The 15,963-nt window shown below is 42.9% G+C and overlaps 1 protein-coding gene across 6 annotated transcripts in view; it reads left to right on the forward strand.

Moving 5' to 3' along the window:
• bmpr1ba (bone morphogenetic protein receptor, type IBa) overlaps positions 1-15,963 on the forward strand; it is a 72,660-nt gene that overhangs the window by 14,729 nt on the left and 41,968 nt on the right. For 4 of the 6 annotated variants that reach the window (XM_037098038.1, XM_037098037.1, XM_037098033.1 and 1 more), the window contains one exon: positions 8,184-8,247. Coding sequence is in view for 1 of the 6 variants with exons in the window: in XM_037098036.1 (XP_036953931.1) it covers positions 4,078-4,092; positions 8,184-8,247 (79 nt within the window). In the remaining 5 variants the exon portion in view is untranslated. Of the gene's footprint in view, positions 1-3,963; positions 4,093-8,183; positions 8,248-15,963 lie in introns of those variants that run through there. The other 2 variants (XM_037098036.1, XM_037098035.1) reach the window with 2 other exon arrangements.

Here is a 15,963-nt window from a genome sequence, read left to right on the forward strand (position 1 = left end):
TTGCAAATATATGTAATTAAGCAATGAAAACTTGTTTGAGCTGTGCCAAGGCCAAGGCCGTTTACTGCAGGAAATTAAGGATAATCTGGAGGCTGTGGGCGCTCTTTGTTGCCACAAGGCGTTCTCAAGGTGAAGTGGCTCTCCTTCAAGATTGGTTTTCATCCCGTTTGAATTAGTTTTGCGTGTTTCTCTCCCTACTGTGCCCTTCTCATTAACTCTCTATGTTGTTTTCAGTCTGACTTGTGCGTCTGCCGTCTGCTTTTGATTCATCCATCTGACCGTAACCGTGACAGACGGAAACATTCGTCCATCCAAAAAAAACCCCAAACAACCGTGCTAGTCTGGAACCTCTAAGTCTGTACCGTCACGTATGTAGATGCAATATATACTGTATAATCTAGTCATTTGAAGTACCTCACAAAAAAAAAACATACAGAGCAATCATAAAACAACAAGTAATGAAAAAGTCAAGCAGTAACCTCGACTGAATGCCAGAAAATGCTATTAGTGTCTTGCTGGCGTATGTCTGATTCGTGTAAACCCACCGTGATGTCATTTATTGGTTTGTGGACAACTGATTAGGAGCCGCGATAACGCACTGCTGCCCCGATGTCCTGATTTGATCTGACTGAGGACCTGAGGACACGATGTGGTAGCTGTAAAGCACACCCTGTTTTATCATCCATTTCACTCTGAATGAGACTATAATTTGAATCATAATGGACTGTTTACAGAGGTAATAAATCCAGTGAGAAGTCGGATAATTCTCTCATACGCTTAAATGTAATCAGACTTCTTTTTGAAACCAGTGGAGTCACCTTCTGTTAGACATTAGACAGATGCAGTCAGTGGTATCATTTAGGTCAAACCAATATGTACGTTCAGGCAGACAAAAACATCTTAACCTATAAATACTGCTGCGTAGACGTCATTATTTGAAGTCCATCTAATAATACATGTTATCTTATTTAAACACTGTATTCCACTAACATATAAACTTTTAATGTGTCTAATTACAGCAGACGAAACATCATGACCTTTAAAGGCTCTCTGCTGATGTGGAATACCGGCATTTAATTCTTATCGCGCTGAAAGGAGCCGTGTTAAACTTCCACAAAAGCGTTCAAAGAAATTAATTGGAATATTGCCTTGATCTGATTATCGGTCATAATCACATTATTATGCACTTGTTGTTCGGCTCCTCACTGGTCTCTAGAATGTGCAGCAGCAGTGATCACCAGCCAGAACAGAGCTGTCCTCAGTTTTGTTGTTGTTGTTTTCGCGGTCTGATATTTAGTCTTCCTCGTCTCTCCCTCTTTCTCTGCTCTTCTTCTGCACATTCTTTGGGATTTAGGGCGGACTGGGCTGCAGGTAGGCGGGCGGGTGGACGGACGGGGGGCCCACATATTGGATGGTGGAGTAAAACAGCAGTGATTGAGCAGTAAGCTTGGCGCTGTGTGTGTGTTTTGAAACTGAAGAAGTGGAGTACTTACAATATGTAAGATTGTCAGTGGAGTTCTGAAAACACCCTTGCACCCTGAAGGTTAAGATTTGTTTCACATACCGTCTCCGAGGTCCAACTTGTGACGTAATGTCGGCTGTTAAATGTGCCTAAACCTCCAAGAAGAGGACACCTTGAACTTCCTCAACCCTGCATGCAGTTTCCCAGTTGGAGCACATTTCACTTTGTTGCTGGTTTGAGACACGAGAGCGTAATTAACCCAAATCTTTTGGGAGCATGTGATATCATGGTGGGTCTGCTCAGCTGCGGCGTCGAGCCCTTGAGTCTGTTTTGTTGTTTTTGTGTAATAAAAGATGAGAAGAAACGACAAAATAGCGGCGAGACGAGAGGAGGATTGTTGTCGCAGTGGTTCAAGTTTCAACTGTTCTGATCTTCCAAATGTGTGAGTCCATCCATCAGCCTGTTGCTTTGTAATTAGAGGGTCTAAAGTCACAGTTCATTTGACTTAACCGGCCACCCAGTATAAAGATATATTTCTTTGTGTCAGTGTTCTTAATAATTGTATCTAAAAGCAGCAACATCTGCAAAACAACTCCCTTCCAGAGAGCGTCCACTTTTCCGTGCTGCGTCACATTCAAACCTGTGAAACTACGCAGGTTGATTTAGCGCACGACACGTTTCAGTCTCGCCGTGTCGAGGTGAAAAAAAGGTTCCAGAGTGAACAAGCGGAAAGGATTGGGTAAACCTGGCAGGTAAATAGATCTGCTCCTTGTTTCTAAGGTCTCCAGGTAGAGAAGGGTACACACTGAGGGGTCTATTCAGCCAGTAATGAGTCATATCCTTCAAAACTGCTGTTCTGCTTCTCAGACACCTCCTAAAGTTTACACACTGCAGCGACCATCACACACTCACACACTCACACACGTACAGCTCTAACCTGTTCATGACTCCATGCTGTACTTCACACCCCTCTGGGGGTGTTTTCTGGGGGGGGGAAACACATCACGCCGTTCACCAACGTCAGCGTGTCAATCAAACTTCTGCAAACGCAGTCTGGCAGATTTTCTGGCAGGTGCAGCCTGCAGGGGTGGTCCGCAGACGCACCGGCCTCTGACTGACGGGATGTACTTTGGCGAGTCCTTCTGCGGACTGTCATCGGGTAGCAGAATCAACACAGATATTTTCAGTAACAACTTACAGAGAACTTAAATCAACACAGAGAGAGAATATACTGCAACTGAAGGGATTGGACCTTTGACCGTATGTAAATAAGACGATAAATGGTGAAGAAATGTTACATTGAAGAAAAATAACCTTGCAGACATAACATCTGCGGCTGAAAGACAGTATCCACATGACATCTAAAAGGTTTGAGCACAGGGTTAATGCTCTGTTGAGGTCAGGCTACATGCATAATAGCTGCCTTGATTTTATTGGAGTGGGCAGGAGAACTAAAGCTCTGTGTTTTTGTGCTGCTGGCGTCGATATTGCCTCATAAATAGATCCTGTGAATGTTTTTCATTAAAAATGCAAAACAAAGCAAAACAATGGATGAGCATCCTTGACACTGTGTCCCACTTTACATGACTCCTTTGAATTTTTAAATGAAACCGTGAGCGTGCGCGCGTGCTCACCTACGCAGTGCACATTTTTAATTTGACATGCAAGTTAGATCAAGCCCGTCTGTGAGAGATCTGCTTCCTAGCTGGATTAAACATCCTGAGCTGCTTGTTACGACTGATTAAAGCATCAGTCTGGTTCTCTGCCTCGCTGCACTCCGTCTCCCTCTCTGTGTCGTCTTCAACACATCCTGCTTTTTGTAAGGATCAAAGAAGTCATGATGTTGTTGTCTGTTGTATATCTGTGCTATACACCGACAACATGGCAGTGATCAATGAATCTTACTTCCAAACTTAATCGTATATTTTGATTTAATTAAATTGTGCATATAGTGGGATAATACAGCATCTCCTCTCCTTTTGAGACTGCAGATATTTATTTCTGTCTGATAATTCTTCTTTCTATTCGCTGATTGATTGTACCCTACCTTTTTTGGGCCACCGGGGGGCAGCAGAAACAAGCTGTGAACATTTTTTAGTTGCTTATTCACACACCTGGCAACATTGTCTTTCGTTCGGAGGCATGTGTTTTTCCATAAATGGCTCTTTAGCTGACAAATGCTCCAATATGTTCAACAGCTAGTTGCTGTGTCTGTCTGTCTCATATCTAGTTGTGTGTGTAGAGGTGAGAGTGAAGTCATTGGCCAAACGATTAACATTAAACTGAAAATAGCTACATAGAGAGCTGCAGATAATATTTGTCTATAGGTTCAGGACTATGAGCTTTATTATATAGATATGTCAGCTGCTTTAAAGATGTAACATGGTAAAGAGTCATACTCCAAACAGACAGGGGGCAGCACATCACCAGAGTTACAGCTAATTGCTGTTGACTGTGGCTGCCATTAGCTTAGTTAGCTGAGTTAGCTGTTCAAGCTAGCGTTCCTTCACTGACCCGGCCCGGACTGGGAGCTTTGTGCACCACTTTTGTGCGTTTACACGGCTTGAACAGGAGCTTTGTACCACTGCTACAAGGAGGTTTTCAGGCAGAAGTCAATGGAGGGCGAGCAGGTAATGCTGACAGGAGCAGAGAGGGATGTAATGTCAAAAATAAACAAAAATCCTTACACATTGCACCTTTTAATGTTTGAAAATGATGTAAATACCTGTCACAATGTTATCAATCCCTAGATAACATCTTGAAAGAAAATTACATTTCAGTAGATGAAACCAGAAAATATATGGATGACTTGATCAGTTTGTCTCGTATTCATTCCAGTAAGATTAATGTCCAACTCTGAAATCATCTTTTAATGTAGCAGCCACAGTTTGTGATGCCTTTCTGGGGTAGAGAATGTTTTTTAAATGAGTCGGACGTTTTTTCGATTATTCTTAAATCCAGCCAGGTCACTTAAATCCAATCAGAGAGCTGCTGCTGAAAGAGTAACAAACAAAAGATACAGTAAAAGAGAGGAACAGAGTTGTTGTACAGGGTTGTCAGTTGTCAAGTGTCAAACTGCAATCTCTCCTTGAGTTTGGTGTAATGTGTGTTTGGATCATTGTTGGGTTGGACGTCAGTGTGTGTGTGTGAGTTTCACAGTAGAAGGCCTGGACATCAGGCACACAGCCAGGTAGACACACACGTTTTAATATGATCGCTGCTGAGCATTTTTTTTTACAATGTGGGTGGGGTGCATGTGTGTGTGTGTGTGTGTGTGTGTGTGAGCAACCAGTTAACAGAAGTGCCTCAGAGCAGTGGTGTGTGTGTGTGTGTGTGTGTGTGTGTGTGTGTGTGTGTGTGTGTGTGTGTGTGTGTGTGAGTGAGTGTGCAGGGTAAAAGGCCAGGCGAGCTGAGTGATTGCCACATTACCCCGTAAGTATGAATCAATCTTCTGTTCAGACATTTGGCTATTTACAGACTCACATGAATTTGATCATGTGTTTTCTTTTTAATGGTTTTCTAGGATTTGCTAAAATCTCTGAGGCGGCACTGTTTTTACTGAATAGCGCTGCAGACGGCGGAGGGTGGGTGGCATGTCGGCTTTCAGAATTCAGAGTTCATGACAAGTTTAATATCGGACAGATATTGACTGAGATATAACAACTGCAGTGACTCAGAATGAGTTAATGTGAGTGTGTTGGTGTGCAGACATTGTTCAGTCTTGATTGATAACATTGACAATGAGACGTTGATGTGAAGGTGTCATCAGAGAGTGAAAAAGACAATTTCATGATTGATGTTATGTTTGATCCTCGACTTCAGACCAAGTTTAGTTTCATAGCGCAAACTCATTCTGCAAAGAAAGTGCATGTATGAGTGCATATGAACTTTGTCAGTATTATTGATTTGAAAGTGTTAAAAGTACTGAAACTATAAAAAAAAAAAAAAAATCAGATTTCAAACCAAGGCTGCATTTGAAACGGTAACCTCCCGATTACTAAACGACCCGCTCTACCTCCCGAGCTACAGCCGCTCCAGACCTGGGCCATTTTAACTTGAATGTAAAATAATATCCTGCCACCACTACGTATCAAGTATCAATCAGGCTCTTTATCCAAACAAATTGTTTATTTTATACCAGTACTGAATCAAGGTTTAAATTCTGGCACTGTGACAACCTTGGTGCTTTTGTGTGTGTGTGTGTGTGTGTGTGTGTGTGTGTGTGGGCTTATGAATCTCTGTGCATATCATTGTTCGTCTGTGCCTTTTGTGTGAATGCCAAAGCCAGTTAGCTGACGCTCAGCAGAACACATTACCTTCACCTCTCAGATCTCCAAACGGCACTGTTCTCTCATCTCTTCAGGGTTTCACACAGATAACAGTAAGTGTCTTACAGCAAAGCACACGGAGATTCAGAAAAACAATGTGAAGCACACAAGGAAGTGTTTCTGTGTGTCCACTGTAGGCTGCCTGCTCTCTGCAGTCACCCTACCTGTCGGTGTTTTCACTAGCTATTGTGAAGCGGAGAGAGAAATGACAGTTCGTAGGAACTCAGTGAAAGGAGGGATTTAGGCAGTAATCCGCCGCTCTGATCCTTTTTAGAAACAACCAGCTGTCTGGCACGCCGCCTGGCTCTCGCCACGACACGCCTGCTTCTGATACCTGAAGGTTGGACTGTAAAATGACACCCACTGTGGCATTTTCTGCCGCCCACATACCTCAGATCAGACGGGGAGTGAACTGAAGCAATTTCTTTCAGCTGGTGAAACGGCTGGTTGTTGGCTTGCAGGTGAGATCAGATGTGTGTGTACCCCCAGAGTTACTGCACACTCAGGTTTATAATACTAATGTTTAAATTTTATTTTTTTCCTCTCTAATCTATTCGGACTGCTATTTGCAAGAAGGCTCATACTGTACGTGTCACCTGGGTTGTTTTGCGGCTTCACTGCTCGGGTCGGGTCGAAACGGGAGCAGATTATTTTGTTTGAGAACATATGACACAAACAAAGACTGACTTGTAAACTCCTCCATCGGACCAGAGCCTAGAGGGCTTCCTGTGTCTGGCTTATCTACATTTTAAATGTTTTGACGCTAATATTATTGCTGATAATCAGTGTTTATTCAGCCTGCTCGAAACAAGCATCCTTTGTCTTTAGCAGAGCAGTTACCCAAAAGACACATTTGATAACTGCAATCTATAAATCTTCTTAAAGTCATGACTGGGCCAGAGTTAGATGTCAAGATGATCCTGAGTCAGTATCTTTCATCTGTCAGCAACGCAAACAAACTTTAAAGGTATATCTACTTTTCATTCTAGTCTGGATACGTCTCGCTACATGACGAGTAAATCATGAGGAGTTTTGGTCCTCTGGGCTGTTTTTTTACTGGAGCTAGAATAACTTTTATTTTGGATTTTCTTTATTTTTAGGGGGGCCTATAGCCATTGCCAAAAATGGCATGTCATTTTCTTTGTCAGTAACTGAATGGCACCTTTATTGAGTAGAATTAGTCATTTTAATTTTATTTTTCCACTAGTTTTGGTTTGAGAGATGTGTTAAAGCTCGTACAGCTTTGATTTATGCTCAATCTGGCCTTTTTAACACCCGATATGAATCGACCTCTTTGTCTAATGGCGTTTTTTTTTTTTCTGTTTTTTTTGACTATGGGGGATAACGCACACTGAAAAAAAAGACCGCAGACGGACTCACAAATCAGGGAGACTCACACACACACACTCACACATGTGTACGGCTGGAGTGGTTTATTGGGTGGCAATAAAACGAAACGCTGTGTGAAATGAATCCAGTGTGAATTACAGTGTTGTGGAGGCTGTGTTTTCTTTAGAGATGAAGAAGTGGACCCGCCCAGAGTGTCATGTTTATATAAAGAATTTTTATTTGAGTTGAATTTTCCAACTCTACAGGTGGGTATCTGAACGACCTGACCCTCCAAATCTCAAGATCTCATAAAAATGTACAATCGCTGGCGTCCAACCTGTCGGTATAACAGAAAATACAGCGTTTAAAAAGTTGGTGCCTCTTTTTGCATGACGTAATTTATGTTTCATTTTACTTGATGCATCAAATAAGAGAAAGAGAAGCATGTTATAGGGTCCAAGTAAGCTGCTTGGCATAAAAAAAAAAAAAAAAACATGTTCATTTGATGCTGTAGGGTTCAACAAAAGACGTCCTAATTGTAGGTTAAAAACTAAACAGGTGTACTCAAGGTGGAGCCTCCCCTCAGGGAAACACCACCCTGTTTTAAGTTCTTTATTTAAAGGTGCTACATACGGAAACGTCTAGCCATGTCAACCTTTGCAAAACCAATTCAAAATATCTTAACAGCTAATTAGCTATGGTGCCAAGGTTAGCCTGGAAAGTTACTTGTGTGTCAAGAAGAGGAAAAACCAGCTCGTAGTGCGAGTCCGAGCCCTCTGGCTGCTTGGAGCAGGTAACTCCCGTGTGCTGACATGCGCCTGGCAACCAAGACAAAGAACTGTGAATACATATAGGACGTTTGACTTTAGTCTCTGGTCAGGATGCCATAACTACACTGTATCTTTATAGTTATGACAATATCAGTTGTCTGAAACCTTTAACTATTATGACTGCATGTCACTGTCTTTTTCATGAACCATCCTTCGATTATCTCAGTGTTCGTACAGCGCCCTCTCTGTCTTCTCACTGTGTTTTCTTGTGTTTGTCTGTGTGTGTGTGTGCAGAGCTGTGTGGTCAGCCTCATCTGTGAAAGTGAAACTCAACTTCGACATCAGCCTCCACTGACAGGTAAGAGCAGAGTGAATCATTCCGTCGATCAGTCCAGAAGGTCACGTGCTGTCTTTCCTTGTGTTATCTCTATGAGTGACAGGGTTATGATCTTTTTTCTTTTGTTTTACCCAGTACACTACAACATATTTCCCCAAACAATGGAAGATATTTTGGATTATTGTATTTGGAAGGCTAACTCTGTACCATCTCTACTGTTGTCACAGTACCATTAGATGTGAACTTTATTTCACCTGGTACCCCGCTGGTAGAGACAAACTGACAAACCTCTCTTTGCACTAGCGGCGATGCATTTTGCCTGGGTGTAATGATATTTAAAATTCTTGCCAAAGGTGTTAACAACATATATTTAAGTAACTATAAATAACACCAACCTTTAAAGTTAGGTAGGTTTGAGGTGGGGACTATTATCTAATTAATACGATTTTTCTTTTCCCCTGAAACTACATCATGCACCTTTAAAGATTTTATGTGATCTTCTGACCTCATCATGTCTTATCTATGATTCTTTGGCCCAGCCGGTTAAAATATACGCCAAACACTGGAGCTCAAATGAGTAGAATGATACTTCAATAAAAACACAGACATGCATGAGTGGATTAACAGTAACAGTAGATGATCAGTGTGGTCCATTACAGCAGTCATAAAAAACATGGGAGTGTCAGGAGAAAATCACAGCCCTGCGACCACCGTACCACTTTCTCTGCATATGCTTGATTTTTTTCAGCCGACCAAACTAACCCAAAGCAGCCCTCAGTGTGTAGCTTCAGTGTGTCCCTGAAGGTGGAGGATGGCGGTGAAGGAAGTCAGTCTCATGTTGCATGATTCTCCGAAATCCAAACTTGCCAAGAGCAACATAAAGACAGTGACACAGTATCCCTCATAAATCACTGCATATTTGATTTGTCCTAAAATATCCAACTTGAGCTCACTCAAAGACTTCATGATGAGCAGTATTTTTGTGACTCATTCCTTTTTCTTTCAAGAGCGTCGTCTATGAGCAGACCATCTCTGTGGCTCTGTGCAAACACAAGAAACACTCTTAATCATTCATTGAGAATCAGGAGTGAACCGCCAAGTTGTGAGTGCTGCTTTGTTTGCAAATATACACGTTTCCTTTGGGACGGCAATCGTGTAACCTGACACTGCACTCACACAAGTGTTTTGGCCTCAGATCCCAAGAGGGAATCTGTTATCGGGTATCTGGGAGCATTTAATAACCAGCTGCAGGGACAGCTACGATTACTAAGGAGCTTGGTAACCTGTTAAAGCACTGTGCGCTGAAGCATATATTAAGCATTTTAATTAATCATTGATGCATAATCACATGCTTTACAAGACACTTAAGTCACTGAGCCACTGACACACATCAAAATTTCATAAATAGTAGCTTTTCTTCAGTTATTAGTATTTGTTGGAAGCCAATGTGAGATGATGCTGCACACACAGAGACTGACATCTGTGACATCTGGACGAGCGGATCCTCCACCGGTGCATATTTGTTCCTTTGAGGACACTGGGCCATTCAGTCAGGAGAGGCAGGTGCTGTTAACGTCACATTTGCATATGGATGTTTTTAATGAGGACCACACTTCAGCCAGCAGTTTTTTGGAATATATTTTGAGCAGATGGCACTTTGTTAGCAGAGCTAGGTGAAGGAGAGGCAACTGGTTTGTCAACGGTGCTTTTAAAAAAAACGGGTACGACGATCCAGGTCGCCTCTCGCACTCGGCGTTCGAGAGGGTTGTTGGCTGAGAGGAGTTTAAATGGAATCTATTATGCTCATTTTCCAGCTCTGTATTTTTTATTTGGATTCACCTCTGGTGTACCTTTGCATGTTTCAAAGTAAAAAATAAAAAATCTTTTGTGTACTGGCCATTTATTGCTTTGGAAAAAGTACATTGTAAACTCATTATTGGAAACTGGTCGCATTTGAGATATATATATATATATATATATATATATATATATATATATATATATATATATATATATATATATATATATATATATATATATATATATATACTGATGATATCAGTGTGTCTCGGTGCACTTTAGCATTTGAGCTGTGCTATGCTCATAACACTTAATTTAGGTGGTGTGTCATCTGTACTTGACCCTCCCTGAGTCACCCAGTTGTGGAGGTAACACTGCTGTGTGTGTGGTGTCGGCATTTAAACAGCAGCTTGGAACCTTTTTGAGTGGTAGACGCATGTTTCAGCAGGGCTATTACTGCTGAAACACGAGAGGGTGTTTCTCACGTATGCACACACACACAGACCCGCGCACATACAAGGAAATAAATGTGTGGACCCATGCAGGTGTGCTGGCAACGGCATCTTTCAACATGGCGATGCTCCGCTCCGAGGTTCTGGCTGTACGAGTGCAGGAGCTGTACGAGTGCAGGAGCTGTACGAGTGCAGGAGCTGTACGAGTGTAGGAGCTATACGAGTGCAGGAGCTATACGAGTGCAGGAGCTGTACGAGTGCAGGAGTGAAGGAGCTGTACGAGTGCAGGAGCTGTAAGAGTGCAGGAGCTGTACGAGTGCAGGAGTGAAGGAGCTGTACGAGTGCAGGAGCTGTACGAGTGCAGGAGTGAAGGAGCTGTACGAGCGCAGGAGCTGTACGAGTGCAGGACTGCAGGAGCTGTACGAGTGCAGGAGCTGTACGAGTGCAGGAGCAAAGGAGCTGTATGAGTGTATGGGTGTGTGTACGAGCGCGTGGCAATAAATGAAGAGGGAAGTGGCTGTCGGTGAGGTCATGAACTCGTGGATGGGGGGAAAAAGAAGCTTCCTTGTGCTTTTCCATGACATCTCACTCCAAGAACTTCTGTTGTGCATTTGTTGTAGATACCAACCTGAGCGTAAATGTTCTCTTCAGTGGATGAATGCTCTTGTTTTCCATCATTTCTCCTGAGAGACATTGTAAAAGAGGTGTGTTTTCCATTGCAGGTTTCATAGTTGGTGTTTCCAGTGTGTGGAGCATGATGACATTTGAGTGGCTGTTTGGATGGTGAATGGCTATTTTTAACTTTAACACTGAGGCCTTGAAAGCATCTATTTGAAATAAGTAAAGATGATTCAAAAATAAATAATTTATAAAGACAATATCCATAAATTAATTGTCAGTAGAACACCTATAAACAACACCGTGGACTAAACCATGCAAAGGTCTTTATCTGCATCACTTTGTGGATCTGGTAGTGGCTGTGGATGCACGGTGTTTGTCCCCAAGGGGGCAACAGACTTGTAGTTTTCTTTCTCCTGTTGCAATCAGATGAACATCAACAGACAATTCAAGTTACAAGTTCAAGTCCTGGATGTAAAGTTTAGCGTCTTGGGGTGTTTTCTTTTCCCTCTACAGTTTACTGTGTGTTATAACCAGTCAAAGTGCGATGTAGTTGAGATTTTACAGTGTTTCAAGCACCAAGTAAATACATTATATGTTTCCGCGCCGTCACCCGAGCCAAGGTTTTATCAGACAGATCTCAAGTGCTGCTCACTCGTCGCTGTGTGTGAGCCGCTGCCTTGACGCCTTTTCTGTAAGCACAGTTGCTCCCGCCGCCACTCATTTTTCTCTCTCTCGCTGCCTCTTTTTCACTCCGTCTCTCTCTCTCTCCCGTGCACACAAACAGCTGCCCATATTCTTCAGCTGCAGCAGCAGAAAGTACTTAGTGGTCTAAAAGAGGCAGCGGTGGGTTTTATCATAATCCCTGTTTGGGCTAGAACAGACTCCTAAATAAACTGCTGCAATGGGACACCACTGTTTACCAGCAGTGAGAGGTTATTGTATTCAAAGTGTAGCGGTCCTGTCTCTGTGGTCATTCAGCTGTGATGAACCAGAACAGGGAGCACACTAGCTGTGTGTGCTGCAGTGATGATGGTAAGATGGAAACACGTAAAGGTTTTCACAAAAAAAGAATGAACAAATGTTTTACCAATGTTTGGAGCTCACATAAAAAATTAAGGGTTTCACTGCAACAGCTTGTGATTGTCCAAAATAAGACTTGACGTCCACTGCCACAAGATGTCGTTACAGAGGAGTCTCTGAATCACTGATGATGGACAGAAACAGGACAACACTGTTCAGTTTTATAAGTTAAACTTGCAATAAAATGAAATTGCTGTATTTATTGGTTATATTCAGTTACTCTACTTTATCTGCACTCTGCTCTCAGAGGATTCATTAGTAAAGGAATCCAGATGGACAGCAAGAAAAATAAAGCTCTCTAACCTTATTATTTCATGTCGAACCTTGTGCCTACATTACCCACAATGCAATGTGCCCACTGACAAAGTGAACGTAGCCGGTTTAATTTCAATAAAGCATTATGTTTTGCCTTAAATTGAATCATTTGACATTTCTGGAAATAGGATATTTCTTGCCGAGAGGTAGATAAGGAGATAATTTAATGGACAGATGTGAGAGTGATATCGATCTTCTCATCTAATGCATTCAAAGGAAGCTAATTGGAGTAATTCTTGAAATGATATTCCTTTTAAAGCCCGAATCCAAAGGTACTTCCTTTTAAACTGTAATTGTTCAGGCAGCAGGTTTGTGGTTAATAGTTGGACATAATCCATGATCATGGCAACCAGATTGTCAATCTAGCAGGATCAACAGCACTAGCATTGAAAGAGATAGCATGGATGGCTATAAAGGCCGCTCTAACACTTTGGTAGTTTATTTGTGGGCAAACTGTAACCTTCACAATAGCTTACAGTTACAGTTACTAACCACACACTTGCTATGCACTGCCCTGTTCAATAAAGGAGCCACGATACTCTTACAAGCCATGCACCTGAGCCATGACCTGCGTTTTGGGAGTCTTCTGTAATCATAAGCAATTATCGCATTTGACAGCTTACATTTCGTGAAGCTAATCACTGAGGAACAATATGAAATCTCATCAATAAGTCAAACTACACTGAAGTGGGGCTTTAAAGTCACTACTGGTGTAAAGCCTGTAGTCTGATCAGTGATCGAGGTCCATATGGTCCTACACACTCTCTGAATCCCAACTGCAGATACAGGCTTCAGACAGTGGCCTCGACTCTGGTCTTATTCTTATGCAGGCAGGTCAGCACAGAGGAATATCTGCTACTGTTTAAGATCCTCCTACCTCTCCTAAATCTTCTCTGCTTTCAGGGTATAGAGGGGAAACAAAACAATAGGCGTGAAAAAGCATAATTGACATACCAAGCCCACAAGCCTGAAACACATGTCCCGCCCCATCTTCTCAGCATGCGCACACACATCACACTTGAACACACCAAAACTTGGACTGAAACACACACACACACACACACACACACACACACACACACACACACACTCTCACACTCTCACACACACACCTGACCTTGGGGGTGTTAGCGGTGTTGACGTTTGTTTGGACGGTGCTTCAATTCCTCAGACTGCTGCGAGGTCACATGGCTTGACATCAAAGAGAAGAATGTCTTCCTGGGCGACTCTGAGAGCTCTGGTGTTTATTCTGAAAGTCTGACTGTCTCGCTGTCTGTGTTTCTGTCTGTCTGTGTTTCTGTCTGTCTGTCTGTGTTTCTGCCTGTCTGTGTTTCTGTCTGTCTGTCTGTGTTTCTGTCTGTCTGTCTGTGTTTCTGTCTGTCTGTCTGTGTTTCTGTCTGTCTGTGTTTCTGTCTGTCTGTGTTTCTGTCTGTCTGTGTTTCTGTCTGTCTGTGTTTCTGTCTGTCTGTCTGTCTGTGTTTCTGTCTGTCTGTCTGTGTTTCTGTCTGTCTGTGTTTCTGTCTGTCTGTCTGTCTGTGTTACTGTCTGTCTGTGTTACTGTCTGTCTGTGTTTCTGTCTGTCTGTGTTTCTGCCTGTCTGTGTTTCTGTCTGTGGCGGTGGCTGCCATCCCTTTTTTATGGAATATCTCTGTTTTCTATAGCTGTAACTCTTTCTCTCTCCCTCGGCTTCAATCATTATCGTTCCCTGTGTTTCCGATGCAGAATCCCGCTGTGAGATTTCACTATAGAAACTCTTTGTTTGTTGCCACGCGTATTACGTTGTCAGCCTCCCGCCTGTTAATGTGGAGTGACTGGATTTGGATGATTTTTCACTTGAACGCCATTCAGTGAGAATTTCGCTCCATTTCCCCGCAATTTTAAACAAACGCCGTTTTGTTAAGCAACACTTTCTTTCAACGACAGCCAGCGGAAATATGGCTGAGGAGCGCATAGTTGCGTCTCTGCGGTTTTGGAGTGTTTCCACCTGTCTCTTATAACTCATTGTGTTCGTCTTCACTCTACAAGTCTGGTCTGGATGAAGCGATGTGTTCCTGGGTTCCTGGCTACGGATCAAAAAACGAAAAAAAAAAAATCTCTCAAGAGGAGAAGGGAAGAAGAATATATGGGCGTGTGAATGACAAAGTCAATCTGTACAGGACACACTGACATGAAACAGTTGCATAAAAGTCTCTGTTTCTGGATGAACAGTACGGTTTCCCTCCAGATAACTTCAGTGAGATCTGCATGTCACAGTGTGATTGTCTTGTTTCCAGGGTCGGAGAGCACCAAGCGGAGTAATTCATGTGCATGTGTAGCTGTGAGGGTTTTAGCCCCGGGGATGTGTTTTGTTTTGATGTCCTCCGCTGCGGCCGGATGAATGGCCACATGGAGAGCCGGGGGTGGAGGAGGGGACCTTTGGACATGTTAAAGGACACCTGTGGGGCTTTGGGGGGCCTCCGCATGATGGACAGGGTTCCGCTTCAGGTGGCAGTAATTTCTCTAAGCCGTGGGGAGGGGCAGCGAGGTCGGGTTATGTGTGTGTGTGTGTGCGCACGTGTGTGTGTGTTGTAAGTGTGTGGTTTTGAAAACAAGTTTTAACATTAGTGCGTCGATGCTTGCTGCTGTCTGTTTGTGTTGGTGTCTGTTTCTTTATAATTAACTGAAATAACTGCACCCTTTTCAGCGTGCATGGACGTTCCTTTGTGTGTGTGTGTGTGTGCGCGCATCGGCTTATCTCTCCGACAGTAATTGCTCCTAATACCACCGGGAAACACCACACAGATCGTGACAGAGTCTCACCCACAGCTAATGATTATGTAAATACGATAACCATCTGAGGACATGATTGTGTGTGTGGGTGTCCTGCCTAATATTCAGTCTCTTATCATACGGAGATCAGCTGTTAGACAAATGTGGCATTGTTGAAGGCCGAGGTGGAGCTGAATGTGTGCGTGTGTGTGTTTGTGCGTGTGAAGATTTACTAGTTCAGGGCCTCGTCTGTTCTCTGCACCTGATACTGAGCCGGGCCGACGTACCTGGAGAGCTGCAGGCATTTTAGATGAGAAGACGGGAGCTTGTTATTAAATGTCACAGGCCGATCTTCTAGAATAACCAATAATGTTCCGAAGTCTACACACACACACACAAACACACGCACACACACACACACACACACACACACATTCGGCCTGTTAATCTGTGTGCTAGGATTAAATAAGACACTGTGAAATGAAACTGAAAAAAACTATAAAATTCACCACATTGACTCGTAACGTGCCGTAGCTTTTCTTGGGGAGCAAAGCGAAAAAGCAATCTTCTCAACCATTCGCTCACCCACCTCCCTGAGAAGATCAGACAATTTAACACCACAAAAATCAATTAGCACCTTCTGTTGTTGCTTTGACATTATGAGCTTTTCACGGCCAATCCACGCTGTTGTTGTTGTTGCAGATAAAGGAAGTGCAGCCGT

Source organism: Acanthopagrus latus, chromosome 5 (assembly GCF_904848185.1).
Source record: "Acanthopagrus latus isolate v.2019 chromosome 5, fAcaLat1.1, whole genome shotgun sequence".
NCBI classification, from domain to species: domain Eukaryota; kingdom Metazoa; phylum Chordata; class Actinopteri; order Spariformes; family Sparidae; genus Acanthopagrus; species Acanthopagrus latus.